The sequence below is a fragment of the Drosophila yakuba genome, chromosome 3R (assembly GCF_016746365.2).
Source record: "Drosophila yakuba strain Tai18E2 chromosome 3R, Prin_Dyak_Tai18E2_2.1, whole genome shotgun sequence".
Lineage (NCBI taxonomy): Eukaryota > Metazoa > Arthropoda > Insecta > Diptera > Drosophilidae > Drosophila > Drosophila yakuba.
In genome coordinates, this window is record NC_052530.2 from 3832814 (window position 1) to 3847118 (window position 14305).

At 40.7% G+C, this 14305-nt stretch overlaps 2 protein-coding genes across 4 annotated transcripts; both read right to left on the reverse strand.

The window, feature by feature from the left end:
- Positions 1-179: 179 nt before the first annotated feature.
- On the reverse strand, positions 180-8796 carry LOC6535421. Of its 3 annotated transcripts, none has more exons than XM_002096034.3 (13): positions 8641-8796; positions 7280-7591; positions 7017-7224; positions 6507-6578; positions 5216-5537; positions 3846-5055; positions 3425-3784; positions 2910-3367; positions 2760-2858; positions 2389-2699; positions 2052-2334; positions 1824-1988; positions 180-1735 (listed from the first exon to the last, which is right to left on the reverse strand). In XM_002096034.3, the coding sequence occupies exons 2-13, from the start codon at positions 7515-7517 to the stop codon at positions 1529-1531; spliced, it is 3933 nt and encodes a 1310-aa protein (XP_002096070.2). In that variant the 5' UTR covers positions 7518-7591; positions 8641-8796; the 3' UTR covers positions 180-1528. The 3 variants fall into 3 exon arrangements, with proteins under 3 accessions (XP_002096070.2, XP_015047147.2, XP_039232250.1); XM_039376316.1 differs by having other exon boundaries at positions 1632-1770; XM_015191661.2 differs by lacking the exon at positions 6507-6578.
- A 461-nt stretch (positions 8797-9257) lies between these two features.
- LOC6535422 lies at positions 9258-9981 on the reverse strand. The gene is made up of 2 exons (XM_002096035.4): positions 9890-9981; positions 9258-9825 (listed from the first exon to the last, which is right to left on the reverse strand). The coding sequence occupies exons 1-2, from the start codon at positions 9918-9920 to the stop codon at positions 9371-9373; spliced, it is 486 nt and encodes a 161-aa protein (XP_002096071.2). The 5' UTR covers positions 9921-9981; the 3' UTR covers positions 9258-9370.
- Positions 9982-14305: the final 4324 nt, after the last annotated feature.

Genomic DNA, 14305 nt, shown 5'->3' on the forward strand with positions numbered 1-14305 from the left:
TATCTTGATTCTTTGATTTTCGTATATGAGTAATCATCCAAATAAATAAAAACAGTAAGCACATAATTTTTAGCCAACATTTTTATTATTACATATTATACTATTATCGTGCTTGCAACTCTATAAATGTCGCTAGAACACTTTTTGTATTCGAAATTCCCGCATCTAAACATTGCTTATAAAGTTGCGAGCACACATTCATTCATAATTTATTGATACATTTTTCATTAATATTAAGAAACATTTTACATAAAATTGTTGAATGCATTTTCATGAGATTTACCGTTTTTGGGGTTTCCATCGTTTAATTTGTATAACTACATATGTATGTAAATGTTTGTATATTTGTATGTAGAGATTCATTCCATTGCTGGTGTTTGCATTTTGACATTTAAATTATATAAAGATTACAAAATCAGTTGAATGGCTTGAACATAACACTGGAAGCGACCGAAGACATAAAATGCTGAACTGATTGTGAGTAGTGCGTGGATTAAAGAAGTAATACCTGGATTTGTGGCAGTTGAACAAATTTTTTTCATAATTCTGTATGTGAAATACTTGGAGGGCATGTTGCTCTGGGGATGGAGTCAATTTGGTATTTAGAATGTTACGCCAGGTTAGAAAATGTTCAATACAAATGCATTAATAGTTTTATTTTACGATTATGTGATCTAAATACATGTATGTATAAATGTAAAAATGTTTTATACATGGTCTATTATATTTTTGTAAAAGTTCTTTACGCTGAAATTTTTGAATTCTGTTATCTATGCTTTCGATTGATGTGTTCTTGCAACACTGCAATTCTACGCATTTTTATTAATATTTTGCGTTTCGTCTTTTGGAAGAATAAGTATTGGAGACGATAAATTAGTATTCTTTTAGGTTGCGTTTATATAAATAAATTAGTTATTAATCAACAATATTTGTTTAACTGCTCGTGGTACAAATCGTGGCCTTAAGTGTGTTGTTGGTTAGGTACAAAGAAAAATCTCATGGCTTATGTTGTATACCTAATTAATAAGTATTTTTCTGTATTTTCTTTTATAACGATTATCGCAATAAACTAAACTCGGGTGGAAAATGGTCATGAAGCTTCGATTAGTATATGCCCATAGTTGCATAAGAAAACGAATTAGATTGCTGCATAAAATTTGCTTGCGACTAGATTGAATTTTTTGCTTTTCGACTTGCCATTCGGTGTAGATTACCGAATTAAATATGTATATCTTAAACCGTAAATATACTTAGATAAATTTGTTCTTATTACACTTTAGCTAGCGCGGCTACCCTGGATTTTATATTGAGAAGAGGATAACATTTTAAGTATTTACGATTGTTCCCTGGAATTTGTTCACAAGTGCTTAAGTTCGAACTCCTTTTGTGAACAATCGGATCCCTTTTTAAAACATCGCATACTAAGACCATATTCGAAATTTCATTCGATAAAACGTATTAACAGCGAGCAGCCACGCAAAATCGACATGGTTTATATATTCTTGTGTGCCCAAACAAATGAAGTCTCTTAGACAGTTGTGCCGTACGCGTTATTAAAAACGGCACGGGAACTATCCGTATCCAAGGATATATCTTCGGGACTGGCCAAGTCCACGCGCACATTCGAGTTGGTTCGGCGTCGTGCCGTTTGCGCAGCGCCCCAATTGCTTAGAGTCCAATGGAAACCAGAAGAGCTTGCAGCTGGTTCGGTATCTACCTTAACCTGGGTGCAGACCTGCGGATTCAGTAAATACAAACCAAATAATTAATCTTTGAAGAAATATTTCGTCCACATATGCAATAAGGTTTTAAATCAAAACTACCTCACGGTTGCCGCATGGTAAAGTTTCTGTGCCGTTGCCCAACGCAGAGCCCGAAACTGAACCTGAGCCAGAGTCGCGAGTACTGCCAATGCTGCTGCTGCTATCCAGGGAATCATTGCTCGATTCAATGATCGCTCCTCGATACCGCGCCCCAACCTGGACAGCCTGAAAAGAATAAAGAAAAGAATGTATGAATCATAATCATTTTGCCAGTAAACAAAAACATACCATGGCATCGCCGCCTTGGCAGTCTTCTATGGATTTTAGGATTTCCCAAACCAACTCCGAGTCCAAGGGGATAGGCTGTTCGGTGTCGCGATTGTAAATGGCAATAGCAATGTGAACGGGATGGGGGACTGGCAACGGAATGAGCAGCTTTTCCGTAACGCTATTCTCCCCGCATTGCTGCTTCCACGGTCGCCATGACTTCTGAGCATCTTGTAAAGTCTTCGGCACATGCTGGGCACGGTGGGCACGCACCCTCGGGGTGGTCAATCCCACAGACATATCCCTGTTAAGAATTTCACTATCATCAGTTAATCTAACAAGTATATATATGTTTTACCTTTTTTCGGGCTTGCGGAAAGTGAGCGTTATGCGGGAGCGTGGATTGAATGCAGTCACTTCTAGGAAGGGCAGATGCACCTGTACATTGCCACGCGGCGCATATACATTGCCGAGCAGATCTAGGCCCTTCGAACCAATTACATCGTTTGCATTCTTCACCATCTCAGTATATCGCATCAGGTCGAGCGAGGCATGTGGTTCTAGTTTAAAATGTGTATCATGTTCAGTCAATGGCGTTAAAAAATCTAGACTAAATATATCGGTGTATATAAGACCAGCTAGTCCCGGCCAGTCGTTTACCGTGAGACCCTGGAAATTAGTAATCGAATTTATCAGTGTAGTTCAATAATTTTGTTAACATCTCCATACTTTATTATCCCAGAATTCCTCTTCGCTAATGGACAGTCTGCCGATGACATGAGACGGATAATATTTCTCTAAAATATGGGCGGCCAGTTGTATAGCAATCTTAAGAAAAACAAATTCATTAAATGTAAAAAACAAATTCTTAGCACAAACCTTCAATTCTTTGGTATTTAACTTTATGCGCGATTTGACTTGGGTAGTCAATGCGGTCTGCAACTCTCTTCGTCGCTTCTCTAATTTCTCGTGTAGCGTACTCATCAGATCTTGCGCTTCGCGATCCAGCGATAAGTACGGACCAGTTTTACTGATCTGCGCTGAAAAAGGCCCAAAGCAAGCCTCAACAAACTGGAGGAAATCCTGTTGTGGCTGCAGAACCACTCGCTCCGTGGCATGCTGGTAGGCCTGCAACTCGTCCAGTTCCATTTTAGCCTCCAGTGCAGCCAAAGCCTGCTCTGGTCTGATTATAAAATAATAGTCTAATGCCAGTCCAGGTCCAGCAATTCGTTTTACAGCAATGCTATCTGAGGCCGGTACACGTCCACACTTCTTGATAAACAGATGGTAGGTAAGAGAGTCCCACACCAATCGTAGGGAATATCGAATGACTCCAACTAAGTGATTTTGAAAGCGTTTAGACATTTAAAATTCTATATGAAAAGGCTACGCACCTATTAAAACGACTCCTGCTGCCAATGGACAGATCACCGTGGCCATTAGAACCGCCGCCACCGGCTGCAGCAACCCCTGTATCAGAAGATTCCAAACTATGGCTTCCAATAGGATGCAGTATCGATTCTTCATATTATCAGGCGCATCTAAATCATATATTAGGATCATGTAGATGTGGAGTAGTAGTACAAACAGCGGAATCCATAGAGGCGCAGTCACAGCCAGAATAATGCTCAGCAAACTTGCGGCCAAACATAGAAGGGGAAAGGCGAATAAAATGACCATCGTTCCCAAGAATCCTTTTACAAAATAGTTCCAAGTTCGATTCAGATTTCTTGTCAGTCCCTTTCCAATAAAGCCTTTAAAGAGTTATATAACATCAAGTTTTATGAAGTATGATCTAAGAAAGTGAAACCTTACCCGTATCAGGTTCTGTCTCGAAGTGCGTTCGTGATTTTGATATATGACGCCACAATTCGATTAGACGTGACGCCAGAGTCTGAGTTATGCTCGTCTTCCTTGGGAACAGTGTGCCGTTGATCTGCGATAGCTCAAGGTCGGGCATAAAAGGTTTCACACAGCACAGGGCGCGCAATCCGAGTGGACTGCACCACGGAACTAGTATGCCAAGCAGGAACATCATATTCCAAGACCAGCACCATATACGCTGTATCATGTTTAGCAGGCGCCAGAAAGGCCAGCGTGTGCTCGTTGTGCGCAGTATCTCCTTTTCCACCAGAAACACCGGCTGGCTAGGATCCGAGCGGGGAGTAACAATGCTTGTGGCATATTGGCTAATCACAGTGGGAATCACGTCAGACTGGCCCTGGAAGTTGCGACGGATGATCCACGACTGCGGCGACCAAATGCGACACGCCCATTGAAAGCTGCGTGTAGGAGTCTTAGCGTTCTTCAGCTCTTTAAGGAGTACTGGCTCGCGTTCCTTCATGAAGATTAGGTCACGGGACAGGAAGTATGCTGTTTGGTGCAGGTTATGTTGGGTGCACATTTTCAGCGCTTCCTCGTGGGCTGACCAGGCGCTCTTGTGGAGCCGATTCTCTTCAGCGTGGCGTAGCTTGGAGCGCAACCAAGGGGCAACCCGCGACAGCACGGAATGGTCATTGGCCAGACACTTCTTATGGTCCTCACGAATACGCTTGATATTCTGTTCCACCTTGTCTACAGCCTTGTACATAATTACCACCGACTGGGCCTGTTGCACGAGAAGTTCCGGCACTCCGTCGCCCAGCTCCGCCAGCTTTGCATTGGAGACGATGGAGCTATAGACGCGTTGTAGATACTCCTTCATAACAGCTTCGTTCACCTCTTCTTCGATCTCCTTGTCGTTTAACTTCTTGGCACGCAGCTCGGCAATCAAACGCTCGCGGAAATGCAGGAACCAGCCTCGCGTCTCTCTCTCCAGAATGCCAATAAGAATTGGAAGTGCCTTGCGCATAATGTCGCGGCAGAAAAGGCGCAAGTCGATCTCCTGTCCTTTGGGCGTAAGGAATAGGTACGGCACAGGTTGGCTGACCTCGCAGCTGTTAAAGTCGAATTTTTCCATCGTAGCGCGACGCAGCATCTTCCGGACATAGGAGCACAGACCGTGTAAGCAGTCCTCGTACTCGGGCTAAAAATCAATAATTCGAGAGTTTACATATTTATATTTTAATATTAAGCAAACATAAAGGATAAACGAATTCGAGAATTTCAGTGCTGTCAGTAAAATTTGTAAAAATTCCCAGGATCTTACTACAGTAAAATATCAAAACCAGTTAAAAATTTCTTACCCGACAAACCAACTCGGCTATGAGAAATCGGCAGCGCTCCTCCTTAATCTTATAGTCCAGGTTGTGGGCCAAAAGAGCCGGTACACCAATGAACATGTCTGCAAGTCTGGTGAACGCTTCCAACAAGCCGTGCATCGCCTGTTCTACCGAAAAGAAGTGGGAGAGGATGCGAGCTCGGGCAGTTACCACCACGAACCGGGCAGCCAGGGCTAGATCGCTCAGAAAGGAGTCTTGTGCCCGCAACTTGCCCTTTTGAAGTAGTTGGGAAAGACGCCACTTGTGCACCTGACCAGGAAAATGAAGACTGGGCACATCGAACTCGCTGTGGAGGAGCAGGAAAACGAATTAGCTATTGATACTCGCCACAAATGGAAGATCACAGCGACATAAAACACTTAAATGATATAGATTTTAGATTAATGACAAATTGTCGGCATGCACAAGCGTGTACCAGATTCAGAATTATGGTTTGCCCGATTCTAGGTGAATATGTTTAAATGTTTGCGTGCGAAAATGAGAATGCGTTGGGGCAAGGATGATTGTTTTGCAAAGAACTTGTTTTGAAGAATAGTTATAGTTATCAGCACTTTGGAGAATTTTAAGATTTTTATACCCGTTACTCGTAGAGTAAAAGGGTATACTAGATTCGTTGAAAAGTATGTAACAGGCAGAAGGAAGCGTTTGCGACCATATAAAGTATATATATTCTTGATCAGGATCAATAGTCGAGTCGATCTGGCTGTCTGTCCGTCCGTCCGTATGAACGCTGAGATCTCAGGAACTACAAAAGCTAGAAAGTTGAGATTAGGCATACAAACTCCAGAGACATAGACGCAGCGCAAGTTTGTCGATTTATGTTGCCACGCCTACTCTAAAGCCCACAAACCGCCAAAAACTTTCAGTGTTGAAGACTCTCCTTCGCACTTCTACTAGCTGAGTAACGGGTATCAGATAGTCGGGGAACTCGACTATAGCGTTCTCTCTTGTTTTTTTTTAGAAAATCCGTCGCAAATGTGCAACAATTATACTTTTCTCGGATTGTGTTCATTTCCCCTAAATATTTTGTGTATTTCTGAACATGCAGACTCGCTTATGGGCTTAGGTTTCAGTTTAACGAGCATGCTAATTTATCAGAGCGTCTTTATAATAATGATAAGATAATGGTTTAACATCTAGACAATCAACATCGATTATAAAAGAAAATGTATGTACAAATAGAAAAACACCGACTAAACAAATTTGAATGCAATGGCATGCTATTTTCTATGCCTTCTTGACAGTGTTTATTTACCCATTTTTACGTATGGTTTCCAATTGTTCCAAAGTTAATTTCTTCGGCTTTCCATATTTATCCTTTTGCAAGCTTTACAAAAATATGTCACACAAATTTTTGTTTACCGTTTCATGTTTCATTGGCAAGTAATACACCGAAATAAAAACAATTGTAGTGGGACATGCGTTTAGTTTGGTTAGGAAACAAATAAACAGACCACGATAGCTATCGTATTAATTTTGAGATAGATTTGGAGCATGCCTTAATTTGATTTTTGCGTTTGCTGTGTGCTAAGTGTCGCGGAATGATTGGCAATAGTTATGGAATTGAAAAAAACGAAAGAAATCACTATCAGGTGTGGTTATGTGACCAAAGCGCGGTTAATCAGCAAGTTGTTAATTGCTAGCTGCACAATTGACCTTTTTGCATATTTAGCTAGCAATTTCACATCTCTCAATCCAACATCAGTCATCCATCAATCTATCCATCATCGAAATGAACGGCGCTGTCTCGTGACTGGAAACTCACCCAGTTTCCCGCAGAGTCTTCAGCTGGGCGCTCGTCAGCCGGCGGGGCTCTCCACTCCCGTCAGAAGCCACGGCGTCCAGCTCGTCAAAGGGAGGCGCTATAAAGAGGTCGCGCAAATTAAAGGGACGCGTATTGCGACTGCTCACGCTATTAGTCGCGTTCTTCGCCGTCAAATTCAGACTACTGCTTGCCAGCGCCTGAGGCAAAACTGAAATAGAGTTCGGTTAGTATAGTTCATCACCGCAACATTTAAGGAAACTCACCAATGGGAAAGCTCTTCCAGTGGTAGAGGAACTGCTCGGCCACGCTCTTGATCTGTTCCACCAGCTGCTCCACTTCGGGAGGAGCTCCCACCAGGTTGATGTTAAACTCGATAGGCTCCCGCTCGGGGCCAGCCAGAGTCTGAGGACGCAGCATCTGAGTGTCGGATGCACTGACCGACAAAGTGGCAGGCACAGCAGCCGTGGGTGGAACCGAGGAGGCTTGCAGTGACATGGGCATGGTAGTCGAAATCCGCCTTTCACTCTAGTATTGCTTCCATTTTTGATACTAATGAAAATAGTCTACAAAGCGGACTGGTATTGCGAAATATATAGTTAAAATGTGATCACTAATGTACGATTTACTAATATATAATATTTGGTTACTACAATTTTGGATATATAGATGTAGGGATACACATTTATTAGCTTTCAGCACAAAACAAGCCCTTCTAAGAGACTTTTGTGTTCAAAAGAATTTTATATCCCATTTGTTACACAATATTTCAATAGTTAAGATGTATTAAGAATTTCAATTAAAATAAAAAAAAGACTAGATGTTTAAATTCAATATCAATCCATTTATATAAGAAATATAATTCTTTTTTTTTTGAGATTATTCAATTATTCATTTCTTACTTTTAATTGCACCCGTTTGACAAAGTACTACTCCCAAGTCTGGTGTTAGTTTTCTTAACGCTGATTCTTTAGGCTGATAAACTTTCATTCTTTTAAAGAAAAAAAAGTATTGCTAGAATCAGCTAGTACCAAGTGCGGATACTTTGATGGCTGACCAAGCTAATTGAAATCACACAAGCGCGCGCAATATTAAAATTAATGATCTAATTGAAAGTTCACTGGCGCATGTGTAATAGTGAGAATAGTTTAGATTCCAAACAACTCGGAGAGGGCGGTCCAGATATAAACAAAAGTACACTGCTTGGAATTCCGCAGCTCCACGCACTTAGCATCTGCCCATACATACAACAACGAACTTTTCGAGTTACCAATTACCAATTAGCTACAGCTGCAGAGGGTCGAAACGAGTTCCGCCTGGAATCTCGAGTTTCACCTGCAGGAGAGGAACCTGCCCACCTCAGCCACCTACCACGACCTGCGCCCAGTTGGGCGCTTCGCTTGCGTTGATGGGGTCTCCAAGTGTGCGTTTCCACGCCCATCAGTAGACACTGTACTGGAGTGTCCCTGTCAGTTAGCCAGCCCCATGCCGCTGTCCCAAAGATTCTTATTGTTTAATTGCCGCACACACACACTAGCACGAGCGACGAGACGCACACGCACACCTACAAGCATTGCGCACTCAAGGCGTTCTGTGTTGTCGGTTTTGAGTTACAACTGCCTTTTACCTCGCTACTGATATCAAATTCCTGGAGCCTCGCACTCTGTATGCATCGTAGAAGCGGTTCGCTGGATCGCAGAGTGTTTTTCCGTTCCTCGACTTTATTGAGCGACCAGACAAACAATACACATACGCTCTTTTCAATGCACCCCTGGGGCGCACTTTTCTGAGGATGAGAAGGCAGGATATCGATGTCTCGTGACTATCGATGGCTCGTCAGTAGTACCATCGATACTGACAAGCCATCGATTGACCAGGGCTAAAATCGCAAGTGTATTAAAATTAATATATACACCTTTTGTAAGAGATACGATTGTTGTAACCTATATATGTCATTAAGTTAGGAGGCAAAAACAAATAAACGGGTATCTGATAGTCGGGGAACTTAACTCTAAAATGTCTTTAAATCGAATTCACATTCCTAGCTTAACTGGCTACTCGCTTTTCGGAAACTATTCAAGAAATGTTTAAATCATTAGGTGAAGCCGATTGGGTGCTTGACTTGTCGCTATAGTTTAATTGGCACATTGACCAGTTTAATTGATTAGTTTAATTTCAAGATTAAATTAATAGAATATTCCCCAATATACAGCATCCTCACCATTTTAAAATAATCAAGTAAAATTTGTTGATAACATTTGTTATTACTTGCAATAAAGAAAGGTGTAAAAAAGATTAGAAATGGATTAAGAAGGATGTAGATATATGTTTGGTCAATTGCTTATGAGTACTGTTTCCTAATAGGGCTTTTGGCTGCGATGGCTATTCAGGTAAGCTTTTCCATGGTCAGCTGCACCGGCATTTGGGCGACCATTAGCGCCAGCAGACGGACGAAGAACAGCTCCACCATGAGTACGAGATCCCGCCACTCCCACTGCGGCAACTCGACGGGATCCTCCAACAGAACCAGAGAGGGATCCATGCCCAGAGATGGGACGTTGGGGCTGTGAAGCAGCGGAATGGCCGCGGGTTATTCCACCAGCCGGAGCTCCAGATGAAATAACTCCAGAGTGATGCACTCCCACTCCAGTTTCCGGATTCACCGACGACAAATACGATCCTTGGGCGAGGACGAGCAGTACACTGATCACCAAAATATAATAGAGTGCCATTTTGATATTGGTGCTTGATTGTAGAATGGGAAACATCTGATGCTTAGCTTTCAAAAAGTGAATCCTTTTATAGCAGAAACCTGGGTAGTTAAATGAATATATTTTATAAAAAAAATAAAATAATTATATGACAATTTTGATTACGATGTAATGGAGGAAGGTTAGATTTTATCATCGAAGTAAACTCCGATGATCCAGTTTTGTTATTCCGGTTATTAACTGATGATAAATTAGAATGATGAAGTTCAACAACCAGTCTGCTATTATTCATATAAAAACAAGAGAGAACGCTATAGTCGAGTTCCCCGACTATCTGATACCCGTTACTCAGCTAGTGTAAGTGCGAAGGACAGTTTTTGGCGGTTTGTGGGCGTTGTAGTGGGCGTGGCAAAAAGTTTTTTGGCATATCGATAGAAATTTACAAGACCAATATAAAAATGAAAAAATATCAAAACATTTTTCAAAAGTGTGGGCGTGGCAGCTTTGGGCGGTTTGTGGGCGTTAGAGTGGGCGTGGCAAAAAGTTTTTTTGCAAATCGATAGAAATTTACAAGACCAATGCAAAAATAAAAAAATATTAAAACATTTTTCAAAAATGTGGGCGTGGCAGTTTTGGGCGGTTTGTGGGCGTCAGAGTGGGCGTGGCAACCTGAATCGACAAACTTGCGCTGCGTCTATGTCCCTGGAATCTGTATACTTAATCTCAACTTTCTAGCTTTTGTAGTTCCTGAGATCTCGACGTTCATACGGACGGACAGACGGACGGACAGACGGACAGACGGACGGACAGACGGACATGGCCAGATCGACTAGGCTACTGATCCTGATCAAGAATATATATACTTTATATGGTCGGAAACGCTTCCTTCTGCCTGTTACATACTTTTCAACGAATCTAGTATACCCTTTTACTCTACGAGTAACGGGTATAAATATGAATTAGTAAATATGAATTTAAGTTAGAACATACGTTAGCAAGCGTTGATAAATGTAACTCAACACAGAAATTCAAAGAAATAACCAAAGATTTATCCTACATGTGCGTGCACATGTACATGTTCAACTCCTAAAGCAATTTATGCATAAAAAATGACTAGCACGACTCAGAAGGCTATTTTTCACAAAATTATGGACTAACTAACATTACTAGCAGCTATCGATTTAATTGGCATATAGAAGACTTGATTAAGCCGTCCATTTGGTAAGCCAAAAAAGAAAAACCCATCATTGCGGTTGCCAGAAAGTCAGGAATTTGGAAAAATAATTTTGAAAATTAGGCTCAAGTGCTAGAGACCCAAAATAATGGTTAACCTTGCCATATATAGCTCAGGGTCTGCTTAATATCCATAACAATGAAAGCAAATTAGGCTTACGATTGTCTAAGAAATGGCAAACCCAATTGAGGTTTGATAGGTGGGCAATAATAATGAAAAAATGGTAAAAAATTAAATGTCATGGTGGCAACATTAAATGAAGTTACGTAAAAATCATTTTGCAATTTAGAAAGTAAACCATTTTTGTGTGTATCGCTCATATGTACAAGTATACTTTCAATAACAAATATATATTTATGATTATTCGGTAAATCAGTTTATTAGGTTTTATTAGTTTCTAACATTGGGCACTTAATTTGCAACTAATGCAAACTCTACTCCAGTGCAACATGAGTCATTCGCACCGTTGTCACACCAGCTGTGCGATCTAGGTGTTAACAATTTTTATTTACCTATTTTTCGTTTGTCAATCTGACATGCAAGCGTTGGGGGTTTCCAGTTCTCGTTTTAATTTTAATTACATTTTTCGTATACAATTAGCCAACAAATCAATGGGAAACCGTTAGACAAAAAGAACAGACAGAATATATCAACAATTGCTCAATCGATCCGATCAAATAACAAATAACTTTGTGCCGAATATTGACATTTCGTAAGCATTTGAAAAGTGAACGCGACAACAACAAACCTAAATACAGTGCGTTGGTAAAAATCTTGAACACGTTAAGAATGTTGGCAAGGTTGTCTGCCACGGCAGCTGCTACTTTGTGATTTTGTAGGCCTCCATCTGAGTCTCGATCCTCCGACTGCGTCTCAATCCGAGAGTCCAACTTAATTAAATTGGATTTTATGTGCCGGATTGGATCGGCCATTTGGGGCCCCGACGACGATGACGAGGTGAGGCTAATCAAATGGCCAAATTGTAGGCGCGTTTGCCATGCAGCCACCAGTCGCCAAAGTAATGAGCTTTTTGTCGGCTACACGACTCTATTATGATGAACATAGCAATCGTCCAGCGATAAATATCACAATTAAGTCAAATGGCTCAAAGGCAGCAGCAAAATTAGTAAACTAATACTGCCGAGATGCTAATGTTTTGCTCTACATTGAGGCTGTGCGTAAACAAAAATGTCACACGCCATTAAAAATTAATAGCATGTTTAAATAGCAAAAAGCCAGGTAAAAAAACAAAACATATAGTATTAAATAGAGAAAAAGCTGTCAGCCGGACTCGAGGCAGTCAAACCGGGCCGGTAATACAAAATTTCGGCATTAAATGCTCATACAACAACGTCAACCCCAAGCAAAAATTGAGTTAAATAAAAGAAAAAATCGTGGCACGAACAACTTTTCTAAAAATGCGTGGTACATTGTTAATACTGATCATGTTTTTTGCTGCTGCTCTGGTCCAAAAATGTTGCACAATATTCGTGCGTTCATGCAAAGCAATTGTCAAACCCAACACAGCCCAAAGCCAAAGGCCAACCAAATCGATACGGACTCTACTGTTTGGCACAGCCAAAATTTATCACAGGAAAACTTCATTCGACGGTGTTTTTGGTGAAATTAATATCAATTGCCCCCCGTTCTGACGTTTTCTGGTCGACGCTCATTATTTTCAGCCTCCTTTGCATTGCTTTATTGTACTGTGCTCCCTCCGAGTTCTGACTTTTGATGAAGGCTCGTAAGATTTTTATATGCGGTTTGACAAATTAAATTAATTGGCTCCTACTGATTTGACGAGGCTCGAAAAAGTTTGTCTGTCGAAGGTGCAGCTCGGTTTAGCAAATTGAATAGGTACGTGTAAGAAAAAGAAACGACTGCAAATTGAGATTTTATTTTTACATGGGCATTGAAGATCACAGATATCGGAGAAGGAGTTGTGGGGCTTTGTGGGGCTCAGCTGTTACTAAATAATTACCGAGTGGTTAGCTGTTAAAGGTGAAATGTGTTTTATTGTGGGGGCGTATATGGTTTCACACACTTTAATAGCTTAAGATTAAGATATCACTAAATTAACCAATTTCGTATTAGTTAATTTAACTGTTATTATACCCGTTACTCGTAGAGTAAAAGGGTATACTAGATTCGTTGAAAAGTATGTAACAGGCAGAAGGAAGCGTTTCCGACCATATTAAGTATATATATTCTTTATCAGGACCAATAGCCGAGTCGATATGACCATGTCCGTCTGTCCGTCTGTCCGTCTGTCTGTCCGTCCGTATGAACGCTGTGATCTCAGGAACTACAAAAGCTTGAAAGTTGAGATTAAGCATACAGACTCCAGAGACATAGACGCAGCGCAAGTTTGTCGATTCATGTTGCCACGCCCACTCTAACGCCCACAAACCGCCCAAAACTGCCACGCCCACACTTTTGAAAAATGTTTTAATATTTTTTTTTTTTGTATTAGTCTTGTAATTTTCTATCGATTTACCAAAAATCTTTTTGCCACGCCCACTCTAACGCCCACAAACCGTCCAATGCTGCTACGCCCACACTTTTGAAAAATGTTTTGATATTTTTTTATTTTCGTATTGGTCTTGTAAATTTCTATCGATTTGCCAAAAAACTTTCTGCCACGCCCACTATAACGCCTACAAACCGCCAGAAACTGTGTTTAAGACTCTCCTCCCTTCCACTAGCTGAGTAACGGGTATCAGATAGTCGGGCAACTGGACTATAGCTTTCTCTCTTGTCTTTTTTTGTAAATTCATGTACTATTTGTTTTATCACGACTCTATTTCGTAAAAAGTAATTATTAAGAAAATATACGAATGTCTATCGATTTACCAAAAATCTTTTTGCCACGCCCACTCTAACGCCCACAAACCGTCCAATGCTGCTACGCCCACACTTTTGAAAAATGTTTTGATATTTTTTTATTTTCGTATTGGTCTTGTAAATTTCTATCGATTTGCCAAAAAACTTTCTGCCACGCCCACTATAACGCCTACAAACCGCCAGAAACTGTGTTTAAGACTCTCCTCCCTTCCACTAGCTGAGTAACGGGTATCAGATAGTCGGGCAACTGGACTATAGCGTTCTCTCTTGCCGTTTTTTTGTAAATTCATGTACTATTTGTTTTATCACGACTCTATTTCGTAAAAAGTAATTATTAAGAAAATATACAAATGTAGATTACTTATAAGCGCAACTGCATTTTTTTGAAAAGTTGTTAGGCCTTATAAATAAATTGTATTCTAATGCAATGTAATATGATACAAGCCTTGAACTTTTTGCAAAATATTGCCGTCAGCCATAAATTGTATTTTGCTTATTTTATT

What these genes read in the sequence shown, in the direction of transcription:
- LOC6535421 (XM_002096034.3), bottom strand. Translation starts at nt 7,517, where the DNA reads ATGCCCATGTCACTGCAAGCCTCCTCGGTTCCACCCACGGCTGCTGTG. An exon ending in GAAACCATACGTAAAAATGG is followed by an intron (nt 5,538 to 6,506) that starts GTAAATAAACAC and finishes GCTCCTCCACAG; the next exon opens with CGAGTTCGATGTGCCCAGTC. An exon ending in AGCAGGAGTCGTTTTAATAG is followed by an intron (nt 3,368 to 3,424) that starts GTGCGTAGCCTT and finishes AAAATCACTTAG; the next exon opens with TTGGAGTCATTCGATATTCC.
- LOC6535422 (XM_002096035.4), bottom strand. Translation starts at nt 9,920, where the DNA reads ATGATAAAATCTAACCTTCCTCCATTACATC. An exon ending in TAACCTTCCTCCATTACATC is followed by an intron (nt 9,826 to 9,889) that starts GTAATCAAAATT and finishes TTAACTACCCAG; the next exon opens with GTTTCTGCTATAAAAGGATT.